This window comes from Dreissena polymorpha, chromosome 15, assembly GCF_020536995.1.
Source record: "Dreissena polymorpha isolate Duluth1 chromosome 15, UMN_Dpol_1.0, whole genome shotgun sequence".
In the NCBI taxonomy this organism is placed as follows: domain Eukaryota; kingdom Metazoa; phylum Mollusca; class Bivalvia; order Myida; family Dreissenidae; genus Dreissena; species Dreissena polymorpha.
In genome coordinates, this window is record NC_068369.1 from 51,355,224 (window position 1) to 51,370,690 (window position 15,467).

At 37.4% G+C, this 15,467-nt stretch overlaps 1 protein-coding gene across 1 annotated transcript in view; it reads right to left on the bottom strand.

Moving 5' to 3' along the window:
- LOC127859748 (DNA topoisomerase 2-binding protein 1-like) overlaps positions 1 to 15,467 on the bottom strand; it is a 266,921-nt gene that overhangs the window by 172,219 nt on the left and 79,235 nt on the right. Inside the window, exons 15-19 of the mRNA XM_052397256.1 lie at positions 15,002 to 15,265; positions 13,095 to 13,171; positions 10,142 to 10,179; positions 9,104 to 9,172; positions 5,580 to 5,664 (exon numbers count right to left, since the gene is read on the bottom strand). Of these exons, the coding sequence (XP_052253216.1) occupies positions 5,580 to 5,664; positions 9,104 to 9,172; positions 10,142 to 10,179; positions 13,095 to 13,171; positions 15,002 to 15,265 (533 nt within the window). The remainder of the gene's footprint in view (positions 1 to 5,579; positions 5,665 to 9,103; positions 9,173 to 10,141; positions 10,180 to 13,094; positions 13,172 to 15,001; positions 15,266 to 15,467) is intronic.

A 15,467-nucleotide genomic window follows, 5' to 3' on the forward strand; every position in this document is an offset into this window, starting at 1 on the left:
ACTGAAAGAAGAGCCCTGCCACAAACTAAACCAAAAACAAGATGTGTTTGTGAAACACTATGTCCCCGTATATGACATTTGACCTTGGAGGATGACCTTGACCTTGACCCTTCACCACTCAAAATGTGCATATCCATGAGATACACATGCATGTAAAATATAAAATTGCTAGCTTCAATATTGCAGAAATGACATTACATGAGCAATTTTGACCCATATATTTGACCTTGAAGGATGACCTTGACCTTTCACCACTCAAAATGTGCAGCTCCATGAGATACACATGCATGCCAAATATCAAATTGCTATCTTCAATATTGCAAAAGTACTCATCAAATGAGCGATTTTGGCCATATATAGCAAAAGTGTACATTAAATTAGCGATTTTGACCCATATATTTGACCTTTGACCTTGAAGGATGACCTTGACCTTTCACCACTCAAAATGTGCAGCTCCATGAGTATGCCAAATATCAAGTTGCTATCTTGAATATTGAAATTATGCAAAAGTGTACGTTAAATGAGCGATTTTGACCCATATATTTGACCTTTCACCTTGATGGATGACCTTGACCTTTCACCACTCAAAATGTGCAGCTCCATGAAGCTCCATGGATACATATGCATGCCAAATATTAAGTTGCTATCTTCAATATTGCAAAAGTTATTGCAAATGTTAAAGTTGGCGCAAACTAACAGACCAACCAACCAACAGACCAACAGACAGGGCAAAAACAATATGTCCCCCACTACTATAGTGGGGTACATAACTAGTATAATTGCCGCAAAATTAAACAAGACTATTGTCAAGCAATATAAGTCCCCTACCTTCTCCACCATTGTCAGAATTATTTATTTTTTTGTTGCCATAGCAACCAGAATTTTCGACGTAGGAACAAAATGAAATGACGTGCATAGTGTCCATCTATCCATGTTCCAAGTTTCATGAAAAAATTTAAGAACTTTTAAAGTTATTGCACGATCCAAAAAACCACCATTTTCAGCAGTATTTCTAGTCTATTTGTTGTCATAGAAACCAGAATTTTAAACGTAGGAACAAAATGAAATAACGTGCATAATGTCCATATTGCCATCTATCCATGTTCCAAGTTTCATGAAAAATATTAAGAACTTTTAAAGTTATCGCAGGATCCAGAAAACCGCCATTCCCAGCAGTATTTCTAGTCTATTTGTTGCCATAGCAACCAGAATTTTTGATGTAGGAACGAACTGAAATGCCGTACATAATGTCCATATTGCCATCTATCCATTTTCCAAGTTTCATGAAAAAATATTAAGAACTTTTAAAGTTATCGCAGGATCCAGAAAACCACCATTTTCAGCAGTATTTCTAGTCTTTTTGTTGCCATAGCAACCAGAATTTTTGACATTTGAAGAAAATGAAATGACGTGCATAATGTCCATATTTTCATCTATCCATGTTTCAAGTTTCCAAATAAAATATTCAGAACTTTCAGAGTTATCGCAGGATCCAGAAAAGTGTGACAGACTGATGGACAGACAGACACCCAGAGCGCAAACCATAAGTCCCCTCCGGTGCAACTGGTAGAGGACTAACAAAAAATAATAAAAGCTTGCCACAAATTTAACAAAAAAATAATAACCATGCCACAAATTTAACCCTTTACCCCTTACACACGTATTTTGATGCATTTGTAGTCCCTAAGAAATTTAAATTGAATTTTCGACTTTTTTTTTACTAGATTAAAGTTTTAAAGGCCTCATTTTTAAGCCCTAGATACTGATGAACAGCAAACAGCATAACACCTGAACAGACTGTGAGTTACTTGCTGGCTTTATGCTGTTTGCACATGGCCATTTTCACTTTGCTTCTGAGTAGGGTTAAAGTAAGAATTAAGTGGTTCAAAAAAAGTAAGATTTTATGCTACTCTGATCCCCATGGCCAAGTTCACGGAAAAATTACTCAGGATTGTGCAAGAGACGTTTGCACTTCATGGTGATGCCCCATTTTAAGTTTCAGTCTCACTGCTTGAGAATCGTGAAAGTAGTTCACTACCAAGACCAAAAAACAACCTTTTCTTCTCTAGAAATAGACACACTTGGCAGTGTCGCTATAAGTCCAAGGCATTCGATGAAATCAAAATAAAATATTTTGTGGGCTGGCTAGCACAGACGGCCGGGATTCTCTGGATTGGGAAAGTTCACCTAGTTTCAACAAATTTTTTGAAAATTGTTGATGTAGATTTGTTTCTCTCAAATACTTTGAAATTGAGAATAAACTTGTCTTAAATACTATCTTCTAAGGTTCAATGTATAGAGATGAATATTGAGATGAGCTAATTATTGCAATTATTTGAACAAAAATGTGTTGTTCTTTTTGTAATACCTTCAAATAATTTTTTTACAGATTTGGAAATAATGTGAACCTTTTGAGATTGTGAATGGGGTCGATTTCAGTCCCAAATTTAGAAAATTCAAAAACACTGCACAGTGACAAACAAAATAAAATAATACGCGACACATATTATTAATTGTAATAATGAGTTTTGATAACGGAAGTAAAAGTTGAAAATTAAGTGCCCACAAAATTGGCTTTAAAGAAAACAAACTCTGCCAAATGCAATTAATTAACAAGGGCTGTTTGTAAAACATGCATGCCCCCCATATGGGCTGTCAGTTGTAGTGGCAGCCATTGTGTGAATACGTTTGTTGTCACTGTGACCTTGACCTTTGACCTAATGTAAGTTATCATCCGGAAACCATTGTACTATTTCGAGTCACTGTGACCTTGACCTTTGACCTAGTGACCTGAAAATCAATAGGGGTCATCTGCCAGTCATGATCAAGGGGGGGGGTGAGAGGGGGATAAAATGTGGGGTGTGGTAATTTATTAGATGTTAAAAAAAAATAATTGGGGGGGGGTAGGGGGGTAGGGGGAGTGAGAGGGGGGGGTAAAATGTGGTGTGTGGTAATTTATTAGATGTTCAAAAAAAAATTTGGGGTGGGTGGATGTGGGGGGGTGAGAGGGGGCTATAATGTGGGGTGTGGTTATTTATAATTTGTTTAAAAAAAATAAAATTGGGGGGGGGATGGGTGGGTGGGGAGGTGAGAGGGGGTTGTAATGTGGGGTGTGGTAATTTATAAGATGTTTAAAAAAAAATTGGGGAGGTGGGGGTGAGAGGGGGTATAATGTGGGGTTGTGGTTATTCTTAGATGTTTATTTTTTTTATTTTTTTGAGGGTGGGGTGGGGGTTGGGGGGTGGGGGGATGGGGGGTGGGGGGTGGTAGGGGGTGAGTGAGAGGGGGGTTATAATGTGAGGGGGGTAATTATTAGATGTTTAAAAAAATGGGGCGGGGTGGGGTGGGGGGGTAGGGGGGTGGGGGGGGTAGGGGGGATGGGGGGTGAGAGGGGTATATAATGTGGGGTGTGGTAATTTATAAGATGTTTAAAAAATTGGGGGGTGGGGGGGGGGGGGGGGTGGGGGGGGGTAGGGGTGAGTGAGAGGGGGGTGATTGGGGGGTGTGGTAATTTATAAAATGTTTAAAAATTTATTTATTATTTTTTTGGAGGGGTGGGGGTGGAGGGGTCGGTGGTGGGGGGTGAGAGGGGGGTATAATGTGGGGTGTGGTAATTATAAGATGTTAAAAAAAATGGGGGGGTGGTGGGGGGGGGGGGGGGTAATGTGGGGGTGGGGTGGGGTAATTTATTAGATGTTAAACAAAAAAATTGGGGGTGGGGGTACGGGGGGGGGGGGGGTAGGGGGGAGAGAGGGGGGTATAATGTGGGGTGTGGTAATTATTTGATGTTTAAAAAAAATGGGGGGTGGGGGGGTGGGGGGGGGAGAGGGGGGGTATAATGTTGGGTGGGGTTATTTACTAGACGTTTAAAAAAAAATTGGGGGGGTGGGGGTGTGGGGGGGTAGGGGGGAAGGGGGGATAGGGGGGGTGAGAGGGGGGGGTTAATGTGGGGTGTGGTTATTTATTTGATGTTTAAAAAAAAATGGGGGGGTGATATCCTCTCTTCATTTAACATGAAATTTTAACTTATTGCATTTGTTTCCCCTGTATATAAGAAAGATAAAATAAAGTATTACCTCCCCTGTCCTGCTTATATTTATATTATTCAACAAAATTAAACATTAACACAATATTTAATATACAAAATATACAAAAAAAATCATATTCTGATAATATTTTTACTGATCCACTTTATTTTACTCAAAGGATGATGTTTCATTGGACTGATAACTTTAGATTTAGAATTACAGACCAGTTGCTTCAGTTATATTGTTCAGAGTTCGCCCTGTTGGCCGTGTATGCATTCTTGAGTTATCATCCAAAAACCATTTTACTATTTCGGGTCACCGTGACCTTGACCTTTGACCTAGTGACCTCAAAATCAATAGGGGTCATCTGCGAGTCATGATCAATATACCTATGAAGTTTCATGATGCTAGGCCCAAGCGTTCTTGAGTTATCAACTGACAACCACCTGGCTGACGGACCGACCGACAGACTGACAGAGCGACATACTGACGGACCGACATGAGCAAAGCAATATACCCCCTCTTCTTCAAAGGGGGCATAATAAATAAGTTCAAAATAAATTAGCATTGCCCTGGGAAAACAGGCTTAAATGCATGTATCTAAAGTGTCAAACCAGATTAGCATGTGCAATCCACGTCCAGGCTAATCAGGGACGACACTTTCTGCCTAAAATGGATTTATGTTTAGATGACACTTCCTTTAAATGAAAACTTCCATATAAATGGAAAGTGTCGTCCATGATTAGCCTGCATGCACTGCACAGGCTAATATGAGATGATACTTTACTCACGTGCATTAAGACCCATTTTCCCAGAGCGTGGCTCATATATACCATTGTTACCTTCTAATGGGGTCGTCCCATACAACGTGTACAGACTCATATATACCATTGTTACCTTCTAATGGGGTTGTCCCATACAACGTGTGTACAGACTCATATATACCATTGTTACCTTCATATGGGGTCGTCCCAAACAAAGTGTACAGACTCATATACCATTGTTACCTTCTAATGAGGTCGTCCCATACAACGTGTACAGACTCATATATACAATTGTTACCTTCTAATGGGGTCGTCCCATACAACGTGTACAGACTCATATATACCATTGTTACCTTCTAATGGGGTCGTCCCATACGTGTACAGACTCATATAAACCATTGTTACCTTCTAATGGGATCGTCCCATACAACGTGTACATACTCATATATACCATTGTTACCTTCTAATGGGGTCGTCCCATACAACGTGTACAGACTCATATATACCATTGTTACCTTCTAATGGGGTTGTCCCATACAACGTGTACAGACTCATATATACCATTGTTACCTTCTAATGTGGTCGTCCCATACAACGTGTACAGACTCATATATACCATTGTTACCTTCTGATGGGGTCGTCCCATACAACGTGTACAGACTCATATATACCATTGTTACCTTCTAATGGGGTCGTCCCATACGTGTACAGACTCATATAAACCATTGTTACCTTCTAATGGGGTCGTCCCATACAACATGTACATACTCATATATACCATTGTTACCTTCTAATGGGGTCGTCCCATACAACGTGTACAGACTGGGACGGCTGATTCTCTGCAGAGTTCCTCTCAACTACAGCTACCCTCTCTGTAACATGAACAAAACATGTGCGACAACAGCACGCAATACATGATTTATACTATATAGATTTGATTTTTAGTAAATTACCCAAATAGCTATACCAATCTGGATGAAAAAAGGACTTTTATTCAAATTTTGTTTTAAGATGTTTCATTTGCTTCTGCTTATAAGTGTCTTATCAATATTTTTACTGATGATCATGTAACTTAATTTGCAAAAGAGTGTTGTTTTTTCACCGTTTTGGGAATGGGGCCGGGGCCCTTTGGATTGATAAAATTTGAGGTGATTTGACTAAATAATTGGGAAATTTGTGTTTTTGTTTTTGCTAAAAAATGCTTCAAAATTGAGAATACAAGTGTTTTCAGAATTATATTAACTAAGGTTGAACTTATATGGATGGGAGTTGAACAAAATATTGAGATCCAAAAAATTAAATTTTATTGGAAACCTTCCATACCAAATTGGGAATTTTTAACTCCCATTTGGGAAAAAAATATACTTTTTTCCATTGGGAAAGGGGCCGATTTCCAGACCCAATTTTGAATGAAAAAAAAAAAAAACACTGCAAAATGAATAAGTCAATGGTTCATTCATAGAAATAATTTTAATGCATTTTTTTGTCACAAAATCATTCCATTTTAATATATTAAAATTATCTACAATGTTTGCCAACTTACCGTAATTACTCAATAATTTCGGACACTCAAGTTTTCGGACACCCCTTTTTTTAGCAAAAATAATTATTTTTCGTGACTCTTAATTTTCGGACACACGAGTTTTCGTCCATAATTAATGTCTCTAAGTTTTCAGAGTGTACATTTTACAGCGCTATTTTACCAAATTTCGGTCCTGTGTTCGATATCTAATGACACTTCAACATGGGGTTTTACAACCAGATTAACATCATAAAACATGGCAGGTGCATGCCTAAGGTCAACGGACCATTACATTTGCGTTATTGGGTAAATAAACAATGGATTCGCCCGATAGCTGAAGCGTTATGACCAGGGGATAGCGGCAACTAAAAGTTCAATTATCTACCGCAATGGTACTACCCCTTCTCAGTAAAATAACTGTGACAAATAACAAACGCTTCAACGTGTGATACACCCTATTGCAAGTTTTACGAACAATGGAAGGTTTTAGACAACAACTATCCGAAATGAACAAACAAAGAATTCATTGCTTTTCTTGTTGCGTTAATTACAGGTTCATACTAGCGAGTATCGGTACATCACATGCTCATCTTTGAACTTGTTGGTCAAAGTACAACCTTTTAGTAACTTTCTGTCAAATTAATTAAGCATTTAAAATTATTTAAAATGCAGTGCAAACATATATAACTGTAATTTATACTATACGGAATGGTATTTTACAAGCATGTGCTATAACCGGTAGTGGTTGATACAATTGACGCTATTTTCAGACACTTAAATTTTCGACTCTAAGTTTTCGGACACCTGTATTTTGTGAATATTTTTAGTATCTAAGTTTTTGGACACGAATTAAAATAATTATTTTTAGTGTCCAAAAACAAAGAGTAATTACGGCAAAAAAAACCTAGAGCTTTGTCACAGACTTGACAAAATACCCCCACATGGCACATTGACACATAATATTTTGCATGTCGTCTTCACAAAAAACAGCGAACACAATACTCAATTTTATTTTTAAAACGCACTAAGTGACTCCTAGACCTAGTTTTTGACCCAGAAAGGCCCATGTTTTAACTTGGCCTTAAGATCATCTCCATAAAACTTCTGACCAAGTTTGGTGAAGATCGGATGTAAACTACTTGAATTAGAGAGCGGACACTATGCTGAATTTTAAATGAGGAGCTGCGCCATGAGCGCATGATACGCCCGTCGTTCGCCAATGAAGTAGTAAGGTAATAAATAACCCTTTGAATCATTTTTTTACTTCAGTTTATTTGTATTTGAATACATGGTTTATTTTATAAGTACATGAGCATGGAGCGCCGTCTCCTTGACATTCATACCATATCTTTTTTTGAGTATATGTATGCATTTCTTTAGAGGATATGGAGTTGAAGTAAACCTGTTATAGATATTTTGACCAATAATAAAAGAGAAATGTAGATGGGTAAGTGGTAGTGTACAATCGGAATAAAAAAAGCTCACCTTGTTCAATTTTTCAGGGATACTAAAAAAAAAAAAAAAAAAATCCATCGAAGGATATTTGAGCTACAGTAGGACATTCAATGAAATCACGAAATTTTGACGAACAAAGTCCCATAACTCTGGAACGACAATTCAGAATTCCGTCAAAAACGAAAGGGGATCAGGGTTTATCAATATTAAGATTGTGGTAAAATTTGAAGAAAATCTGTCAAAGGATATTTGACGTAGCGTACGACATGAACAGACGGACGAACGGACGGCTACGGTAGGACATTCAATGAAATCACGAAATTTTGACGAACAAAGTCCCATAACTCTGGAACGACAATTCGGAATTCCGTCAAAAACGAAAGGGGATCAGGGTTTATCAATATTAAGATTGTGTTGAAATTTGAAAAAAATCCATCGAAGGATATTTGAGCTACAGTAGGACATTCAATGAAATCACGAAATTTTGACGAACAAAGTCCCATAACTCTGGAACGACAATTCAGAATTCCGTCAAAAACGAAAGGGGATCAGGGTTTATCAATATTAAGATTGTGGTAAAATTTGAAGAAAATCTGTCAAAGGATATTTGACGTAGCGTACGACATTAACAGACGGACGGACGGACAGACGGACGGACGGACAGACGGACGGACGGACAGACGCGGGGTATACCATAATACGTCCCGTCATAGACGGGCGTATAAAAACGCACTTAGTGACCCCGTGACCTAGTTTTTGACCCGGCAAGGCCCATGTTCAAACATGGCCTAAACATCATGTAGATACAACTTCTGACCAAGTTTGGTGAAGATCGGATGAAAACTACTTGAATTAGAGAGCGGACACTTAATACGGACCGACAGACAGACCGACTGACAAGTTCACTCCTATATACCCCCCTAAACTTCCTTTGTGGGGGTATAATAATTCTTCATAGCTATGATTTTAACATCCTACCAGTAATTAAAACATAACAATCACACAATAAAATCACAAATCACACATGGGGTTTCTTTCTATATTGAATAAAATAGCATCATTATCCATATGAGTCATTAACACTTTCCCGCTAAGAAGCAAAGTGAAAATGGCTATATGCCACCTGCATAACATCAGAACAGCCTTAGAGTAATTCACAGTCTGTTCTGGTATTATGCTGTTTGCTGCTCATCAGTATCTGAGGTTTTGGAAATGAAATACTTTAATCTAGTATGAAAGGTCTAAAATTTAAGTTAATTTTCTAAGGTACTACAAATGCGTTGAAACTCGCATCTGAGTGGTAAAGGGTCAAGTAATTAAAATCCATCACCTACCCTCTGTCCGACGTGATTTCGCTCCGCTACTGGCTGATGAATCCTCGGGGGTACCTACTTGGCCACTGCCTGAATGGAAGAGTTTCCGCGATTCACAAACCAATAGTTACATATTATTTTTTTTAATGTTTTAAAAGAATTATTGATTAAATGGTAGATTTTATTCAAATTGCAAACTTTGTTATCAGAGCATATTAGACTACAAATAACAAGACTATTGCCAAGCAATATATGTCCCCTACCGGCTCCACCATTGTCAGATTTATTTTTATTTTTTTTATTTGTTGCCATAGCAACCAGAATTTTTGACGTAGGAAGAAAATGAACTGACATGTCCATATTGCCATCTATTCATGTTTCAAGAAAACATATGAAGAACTTTTAAAGTTATCCCAGGATCCAGAAAAGTGTGCAGGATCCACCATTTTCTGCAGTATTTCTAGTCTATTTGTTGCCATAGCAACCAGAATTCTTGACGTAGGAACCAAATGAAATGACATGCATAATCTCCATATTGCCATCTGTCCATGTTTCAAGTTTCATGAAAAAATAGGAAGAAGTTATCGCAGGATCCAGAAAAGTGTGATAGACTGACGGACCGACGGACACACAGAGCGAAAACCATAAGTCCCCTCCGGTGAAACCGGTAGGGGACAATAATCACATTAAATCTGTTAATTATTGAACAGAAAACTGTTTTTATATTGTTGTATAATGTAAATTACCATTTACATGCAATAGAACTAAAAGTAAGATTTTTTTTTAAGAATTAACACACAGGTAAGCATTTGTGATAGAGACAGTAATTAGAGTTTTGAATTCCCGTCTGCCATGACCATTTTTATTCAACTTTTTCATCACATTTCTAGACATTAGGCAATCCACAAAATTTGTTGTAGAATAACCCATGGCTTACTGACTTCTTTGACATAGACACCTAACCATGTTGTATTGGATTAGGAACGCTTAAGAGTAATTTATTCCTGAAGCATATGATTGAAGTATTGCTGAATAAACCTTGTATTTTTGTGTACTTACAATTCAGTCTCTTACTGCCCCTTCTCCTGCGTTTACCCCTGAAACAGTTTGACAAAACATTAATTACTTTGTAGTTATGCCCCCATATTGATAAATATTAAGCTTCTGACCCTGAATGAACACAAATTGCAGCAGTTTAATCTGATCTTTTTGGGGAGTGGGGCCTGGGTCCTTTATGATTGGGAAATTTCACAAAAAACAGGAAATATGTGTTGTTGTTTACTTGCTTACAGATTCTTAACAAGAGCACCGCATAACGGGTGCCACGCTCGGCTGCGGGTGCAGTTTTGAATAAATGAAAGCTTGTCTGTTTGTTTGTTTCTGTTTAGTTTTTTTAAGAGGTCAAAGTGACCTTGACCTTTGACCTAGTGACCCAAAAATGGGTGTGGCATGTTTAACTCATCAAGGTGCAGCTACTTATGAAGTTTGATAGTTGTAGGTTGAAGCGCTTTGATTTTAGAGCCAATGTTCAAAATCTTAACAAAATGTTAAGGTTTTGCGGACAACACTGACACGCTGGCTATGACAATACCTTGGGTTTTCTCTGAAAACAGCCGAGCTAAAAATTGAGATTACACATTTTTTCAATATTGTATTTACTAAGGTTCAAGTCATACAACTGAATAGGGAGATGAAGTCAAAGTTGTATGATTAATACTTATTAAATTCTTTCCTCAATTAAAAAACAAAATTTGAATATAGTTTGACTGGAGATTTTCTCAATTAAGAATGACATAATAACTTAAGAAACCATACAATTATTTGGGCCGTGCTCTGTGAAAAGGGGGTTTAATGCATGTGCGTAGTGTCGTTCCAGATTAGCCTGTGCCGTCACTTTCAACTTTTATGATATTTTTCATTTACAGAGAGTCTCTTCTTAGCAAAAATCAAGTTTAGGTGGAAAGTGTTGTCCCTGATTAGCCTGTGCCAACTGCACTTTACGCACATGCATTAAACCCCCTTTTCACAGAGCGTGGCTCATTTATTATTTTCATTCCCATTTTTCATATTTGAAAACAATTAATTATAATTTTGAAATTTAAAGTACTGTTTTTTTCCTATAATCCCCAAAAAGGGTTAAAATAAAACCCGATAATTTTAATTGATGAACAAAGTTACTATATCCAGTTATATTTTATAAAAGTTCAGAAAGTGTGAGCCTTGTTTGGTAAAACAAAATCCTTGTTTTTCTTAAGGTTTATAATAATAATAAATGTAAAAGATATGACTGAAACATGTTGATTATTTAAGAAGTTAAAATAAACAAAAGTTACGTGATTGAATGGTATATGTACTGTATACTTTATTAAATCCAGCCATGTGTTCATAATATGACATCCATAGTAACTGAGTTCGCAAGATTCAGCGCCATAACATCCTCCAACTGCTCGCTCAGATCTTACGTATAGGTCGCCATGATGTTGTGGATATGGTGTCTGACTAGTGACTGAAAGGTCATGGGTTTGATCCAAACTGTGGGAGCGTTATTTAGATCTTACACACTTAGTACTAGTTCCACTCAGGAAACACAGTCAAGAGCATTTCAATGAGCATAAGGCTTTTGATGCAACCCAGAATTGAAATAGATAGGTCTATACTAAGATCTTATGTGTTCTGAGCCATCACATCCTCCAACTGCTATTGAGTTTGGAAATAAATAGGTTTATACTTAGATCTTACGTGTTCTGAGCCATCCCATCCTCCAACCGCTATTGAGCTTGGAAATACATGTAGATAGGTCTATACTAAGATCTTACGTGTTCTGAGCCATCACATCTTCCAACCACTATTGAGTTTGGAAATAGATAGGTTTATACTAAGATCTTACGTGTTCTGAGCCATCACATCCTCCAACCGCTATTGAGCTTGGAAATACATGTAGATAGGTTTATACTAAGATCTTATGTGTTCTGAGCCATCACATCTTCCAACTGCTTTTGAGCTTGGAAATACATGTAGATAGGTTTATACTAAGATCTTACGTGTTCTGAGCCATCACATCTTCCAACTGCTTTTGAGCTTGGAAATACATGTAGATAGGTTTATACTAAGATCTTACGTGTTCTGAGCCATCACATCTTCCAACTGCTTTTGAGCTTGGAAATACATGTAGATAGGTTTATACTAAGATCTTACGTGTTCTGAGCCATCACATCTTCCAACTGCTTTTGAGCTTGGAAATACATGTAGATAGGTTTATACTAAGATCTTACGTGTTCTGCGCCATCACATCCTCCAACTGCTTTTGAGCTTGGAAATACATGTAGATAGGTTTATACTAAGATCTTACGTGTTCTGAGCCATCACATCTTCCAACTGCTTTTGAGCTTGGAAATACATGTAGATAGGTTTATACTAAGATCTTACGTGTTCTGAGCCATCACATCCTCCAACTGCTTTTGAGCTTGGAAACAAATAGGTTTATACTAAGATCTTACGTGTTCTGAGCCATCACATCCTCCAACCGCTATTGAGCTTGGAAATACATGTAGATAGGTTTATACTAAGATCTTACGTGTTCTGAGCCATCACATCTTCCAACTGCTTTTGAGCTTGGAAATAGATAGGTTTATACTAAGATCTTACGTGTTCTGAGCCATCACATCCTCCAACTGCTTTTGAGCTTGGAAATAGATAGGTTTATACTAAGATCTTACGTGTTCTGCGCCATCACATCCTCCAACCGCTATTGAGCTTGGAAATACATGTAGATAGGTTTATACTAAGATCTTATGTGTTCTGAGCCATCACATCTTCCAACTGCTTTTGAGCTTGGAAATACATGTAGATAGGTTTATACTAAGATCTTACGTGTTCTGCGCCATCACATCCTCCAATCGCTATTGAGCTTGGAAATAGATAGGTTTATACTAAGATCTTACGTGTTCTGCGCCATCACATCCTCCAACTGCTTTTGAGCTTGGAAATAGATAGGTTTATACTAAGATCTTACGTGTTCTGAGCCATCACATCTTCCAACTGCTTGCTGAGCACTTCTCTCATCTCCAGAGACCCCACCGTCTCTTGAGGCTGAAACCAACAAAACTTGTCTTTATAGGAAAAATACTCTTGTTTTCTCTTTTCACACATATTACATGAGCTGTGCTCTATGAAAAAGGGGTTTAATGCATGTGCGTAAAATGTTGTCCCAGATTAGCCTGTGCAGTCCGCTTGTTTCAAGAAAGTCTCTTCAGAGCAAAAATCAAGTTTAGGCGGAAAGTGTCGTCCCTGATTAGCCTGTACGGACTGAACAGGCTAATCTGGGATGACACTTTATAATGCACATGAATTAAACCCCTTTTTCACTGAGCACAGCTCATATATTGATAACAAATCTTAATCTGCTACTTTCTCTTGTTCATTTAGTTAATAATGACACAATAACCATGGGATAAAGACAAGGTCAGTAGGTCAACTCAGATTCATTATTTATGCTCAACACTAACAGACTTTGCAAAACCTGAAAAGGACCTGTCAGATTATGTTGCAATCGTGTCAGACATTTGGTTAATCTGTCAGACATGCAAGCACGTTACATATTAACTGATTAAACTTCTTGTCAGGCACTGTGTCTGAAAGTGCCAGAATGTGTGCCAGTGTGTAATTGGGGGTTAGATTTGTCTGACTGACAGGTTGTTTGGAGTCTGCACTAGGACCTGAAAGACTCACCAAGGCTTGCGTTTCGAGTCTTCTAAAGCTCACCAGAGATACTTAAGCTGAGCTCTAGAAAAATGGGACTTAATACATAGAGGATATTTGTTGGTTTCGGTGGATTATCGATTTTAATTCATGAGTGATCATAGAAAATAATATTATTTTTTTACGTGTGGCGCAGCAACAAGTGAAAATATATATTTTATATGATCACAAGTGAATTAGAATTGATATTCCACCGAATCCAACAAATTTTATTTTTATTTTAAGCTTTTTTCACAGTTTATATACATTGTTAAAGAGTTTAACTAAAGAATTTCGCTAGGATAATGACGTCATTTCGTAAAAAAATGACGTCATTTCACAGTAAACAGTGAAAATTATCGAAAATTTTCACTGATAATTTTCACTGATTGAAACAGTGAAATTATCAGTTTTAATTCACTGATATTTCTCTATAAATCAAAGGAAAGTATAAAATAAATGTGCTAATTGTAATCAAGGGCGACACTTTACGTCTAGATTGGATTTTGGTTTAGAAAAGACTTCCTTTGACCATAATTTTTCATAAAGCTCTGTGTCTGAAAAAGCGTTAATGTTTGCCAGGCATTGTATTTTTTTGTCAGATTTTTCTGAAAGGTTAATAAGGACTATAAATACCTGTAGCACTCATTAAGGTTTCCGCATTAGGTTCTCTAAATGTTGCTTATTATACTTATAATACCTGGGCTCTTACCACTGACCCTTTCAGTTAAAGACTAGAGCTTAAGCCACCTGACCAGCCATACTGATAACGATTTAAATGTATTTTATACTTTGTATACGCAATCCAGGTAGTGTCACAAAATATGACGACAACAACATAACTCTTAAAGCTTTTATAATGCATTAAAATTTTCAGGTTTACATTCACCTAAAGATGCATATAATGGATATTTAAGAGCATGGTAAATGTTCAGTATTACTGTTTCCTTGCAAATATCGTTACTACAACCAAATTGAGCAAATGTGAAACAATTTTGCAAATGTACTAAAACGTGAAAAGGTCCCTTTAATAAACAATTAACCTAGTATTCTCAATGTATATAAGTGATAACAGGTCGTTGTTTTTTTTCCATTTTTCCATTTTTTACTTTAAAATGATTTATTTATTTAAAGCTTTGTTTATTTATAAAAAAAAATAACAGCACATCTCTCACAAAATACCTGCTGCTTATCTTCTTCTGAGGGGCTCTTATCCAGACTGCCAGTCAATTTGCAGACCAGATTCGCAACTGGAGATTTGCCTCCCTTTCTTGCCGGTGTACCGGACCCAGAGTTGCCTCCCTCAGAATTTCTATCGACAGATGGGGAAGTTTTTTCAGCTTCATTTTTTGCGGTAACAGCCGATTTGGGAGGCTCTGTGACACTTTTGATGTTCCGTCGTACACGTGGAGTGCGCATGGGTGTTCCTCTGGTGGTAACCACCGCCTGAAAATAATTCATTATTAAGACTTGCTTTGGGAAAACGGGTCTTAATGCATGTGTGTAAAGTGTCGCTCCAGTTCAGCCTGTGCAGTCTGTGCAAATTATTCTAAAGAAGAAAGCATATACATAAAGTGGGCAGAGCGATCATTGTCCAGGCAAGATGTCAATTACTTAATTTAATAAGCCTGTGTTCCTGTTCAAAAAT